This window comes from Trachymyrmex cornetzi, unplaced genomic scaffold (assembly GCF_001594075.2).
Source record: "Trachymyrmex cornetzi isolate Tcor2-1 unplaced genomic scaffold, Tcor1.1 scaffold983, whole genome shotgun sequence".
Lineage (NCBI taxonomy): Eukaryota > Metazoa > Arthropoda > Insecta > Hymenoptera > Formicidae > Trachymyrmex > Trachymyrmex cornetzi.
In genome coordinates, this window is record NW_017300337.1 from 2928 (window position 1) to 6688 (window position 3761).

Here is a 3761-nt window from a genome sequence, read left to right on the forward strand (position 1 = left end):
ATGCAGCTTATATCTTACTCTTCTTGGAAGGATTAAGAGAGTGCAGCTCGTATCTCACTACTGGGGGATGCGTTCCAATTAATGTTTGCAACGCTTGCATACATCTCTGACATGCACGATTTCATTTTTGTTTGATATTTGATAACAACAAGAATGAAATGATACTCGCGAGTATTGCGAAGGTTAAGTAGAACACATCCTGGAAGGAATTGAGTGCAGGATGTGACTGATTTAATCCACTCGTTCGCAAAAACAATGTTATATATATAAATATATTTCATGAGGCTTCATATATGACTATAGATGTGTGAGGTACTCCCAAAATGAAAATAAAAGATTCTCTGATGGCCTTGATATATAACTGAATAACATCCAAAAGATTTTGGCCATCGGTTGAACAGTTTAAATAATGTTAATGCCAGCAATGTATGTTTATTAACTCATCTCGAAAAATACGAAAATACCAAGGAATCTCATTATAATGTTTTGAAGAGATTGTGACATTTTAGCTATAAGAATATTGAATAAAAAGTGAGTTTTTATTTAAAATTTTAAAATTAATTTGAAAGCTCCTCTATGGGTGCGTTTCACTTATAGCGTTTTCGGCCCGACCGGGTTTGCACCAACCTGGGTTGGATTAATGACGTTTTGCGCTCTCCTATTGGTAGAGCGTGTGACATCAACCAATAGAAAAGATTAATCCAACCCAGGTTGGTGCAAACCCGATCGGGCCGAAAACGCTATTAATGTCCGCAACGCTCGTGAGCGTCATTTCATCCTCGTTGTAATCGAATGTCAAACAAGGAAATGATGCACACGAGCGTTGCGGACATTAAGTGAAACGTTATTTACTCTTGTGCTCAAGATCAAATGGGATATCGCAAAGTGATTCATTGTAATCCTACGAACTTTTGCATGAAATTTTTTTTCTCGAATTATTTTTTAGATATTTCTCAACTTTCTTTAGTCAACCTGTATAGTGTATGATGCTTTTAATTTAACCCTCCGTTGACTAAATTAACTTTGAAGATGTCGATTTTTTAATTATAAATTCTGATAGGTAAATTTAAATCTGTAAAAAATAAGTAAAATCTGATTTCTATAATAGTAAACAGTTACTAAAGTTTTTATAAGTATGCAAGATTGTTTCAGATTTTTATATTGTCTAGAAAAATATAAAAATTTGCTCTAAACCTCAAAGATCTAGGTTGCTAACGAAAGGTGCGAAATTTCGCATGACCGACAAAAATTAAAATAAGATCATAAGTGACAAATTTAGTTACTTTAATAATTATGTTAATAGTTATTTTAATACAATATTTTGTGTCTGATTCGATCGATTCCTGTTCGTGCAAATTTTTCACGAAAAATTCGATGAATCTTCCATTCATTATTCCCTTCTTTAAAAAAGTTTGTAATGGGGAACACCTGTGCACAGTGTAAGGCGACCGCGGCCGTCAGTTTCTTTGTAAACAGTGGTTCGATTCTGCATTATACAACAATGACCCAGAATTGTACTGAATGTGTTCTTTTTGTACAAAGTGAAAATTGTATTAAAAAATCATTGTGCGTGCGTACGCACATTTATTAAAAATCTCTTATTTTTGTGTGCTCAAATAATTATACTTTTTGAAAAAGGGCCTCACCATAATCTTATAGAAATTAGGTTTCAACAGAATTGTCTAAAATTTTGATACATTGTAGCTTTCGGCATCCTGAATAAATGTCTTCATAGGCAGAACCTCCAGAAATCAATCCTTTGCTCGTGATATATAGCCCGTTATTGTAATTAGGTCTACCCTTTGACTATAAACACATGGACTGTCAGTAGCCAATTTCAGACGTGTTGCCAAGTTGGAAGATTAAGCTCCGCCCCGGACAGTAATTTTCTGCAGGAGTAGAGAGCTTTGACTATAGTATATGTATGTTTACGGTGTGCAATGGTCAGTAAAGGTCTCTGCTCCTCGAGGAGACTAAGGATTATAGAAAATTCGAAGGATTATGGAATTCATTAATTTGCTCTGTACTTGAAAACCAAATAAGAAGAAGAAGAAGAAGCACGGTCAGTGTCACGAATGGTGCGTGTATAATATAAGCATGGCAACTTTGAACTTGCCGGTCTTTACTGTTCAGGACGGAGCCTAACAATCTTCAACCAACTTCAGTTCGGCGACACCGAGAGTATGCATTTCCTATAACAAAAATGAGATGCTAGCAGTCCATGTGTTTATAGTCAAAGGGCCTATCTACTGATCTTTACTTTGCCGACTCATAGCGGGCGAAGGATCGATTCTCAGGGGTTGTGCCTATGGAGACATTTGTTCAGGATGCCGAAAGCTACAACATATCAAAATTTCAGACCACTCCACCGAAACCCAATTTCTATAAGATTATGACGAGGTCCTTTGAAAGTCTTGTACTTTTTTTTCAAAACATTTTTTTGTATCTAAACTAAAAAGTTAACCATTTTTATATGCCTTTATTATAAAAAGTTACATTTTAGTTAAATGTAAAAGTTACATTTAAATAAAATGACACTTTTACCCAACTTATAATTTCTTTAGTAAGAAAATTCGGTAAATTATATTACATTTAATTATTATCTAAAACAAAATTCAGACATTATTCTAGAAATTTGAATGTATGTTCATGAATTTTTAGATATGTTTGAATCACTTTAAATAAATGGAAAAATGGACGGACTCGAAATATCCAGATTCGTATCGATAATGTACCGATTTGTGTATTATACTATATAAGGGTTAATAAAAGGGTTAATAAAAGTTATCTTTATAGCAGTAATACTTGTTTATATTGATTTTTGCAATTTAACATTTTTTTTAATTTATAAAAGTAACCAATAATAGTAAATAGGTAATATTATTTTCTATTCATCTTTCTGATAGGATCAAAATAAATAATACATTTTAGAATGAAACAGATGTAGCAGCTATGCTTGGGCAAACTTCTTTTGATGGTGATACTGGCGATATATTACCATTTATGCAAGGAATGATGGAGCATCTTTTGTCAAAAGAAATTCTTTATCCGTCATTGAAAGAACTATCTGATAAATATCCAGCATGGTTAGAGGAACATAAAGCAACTTTAACTGCTTCTGATTTAGAGAGATATACAAAACAGTCAGAATTGATGCAAAAGGTATGTTAATAATAAACTAATTAATTAATCTACGATTTATGTGGAAGCTTTACACAATTAACATATTTATATTCTGTGTAAGGTATGTATTGAATTGGAAAAAGAAAAGGAAGACGATACAGAAGATATTAAACAACATCGATTTGAATGTGTATTAAAACTTATGACGGAAATGCAAAATTATGGTCAAGCACCTGACGATCTTTTTGGCGAACAGTGCTTGCCTTTTCAATTTGATTTCGGAAGCAATCCCACTTTTCCATTCCCACCTGGAGTAGATTCTCAGCAGGATTGTTGTATTAACTGAATATATATGAATATATAGCTATTTCAATGTTTCTGGGATATTATATAATTTCAACCATTTTATTTATTATCTTTATTTTATAAACAGTTAAAGAAGAGTTATATTGTTTGCTTTCTAAGATAACATTGCTAATATATGAACATATATACAAGATATATTACAAAACCTATCCTTGTATAGTAATTCTCTTTGAATTTCAGGATGACCTCCTTTTGGCAAAAATAGTGCAATAAATGTAATAAATTTTATATATATAATTCTGTTTTATAATATAATATTACGTAATATATAT

At 32.2% G+C, this 3761-nt stretch overlaps 1 protein-coding gene across 1 annotated transcript; it reads left to right on the plus strand.

The window, feature by feature from the left end:
- Positions 1-2918: 2918 nt before the first annotated feature.
- LOC108770022 (peroxisomal biogenesis factor 19) lies at positions 2919-3544 on the plus strand. Its single transcript, XM_018521310.1, has 2 exons — positions 2919-3162; positions 3245-3544. Exons 1-2 carry the CDS (start codon positions 2953-2955, stop codon positions 3467-3469), a joined length of 435 nt encoding a protein of 144 aa, XP_018376812.1. The 5' UTR covers positions 2919-2952; the 3' UTR covers positions 3470-3544.
- Positions 3545-3761: the final 217 nt, after the last annotated feature.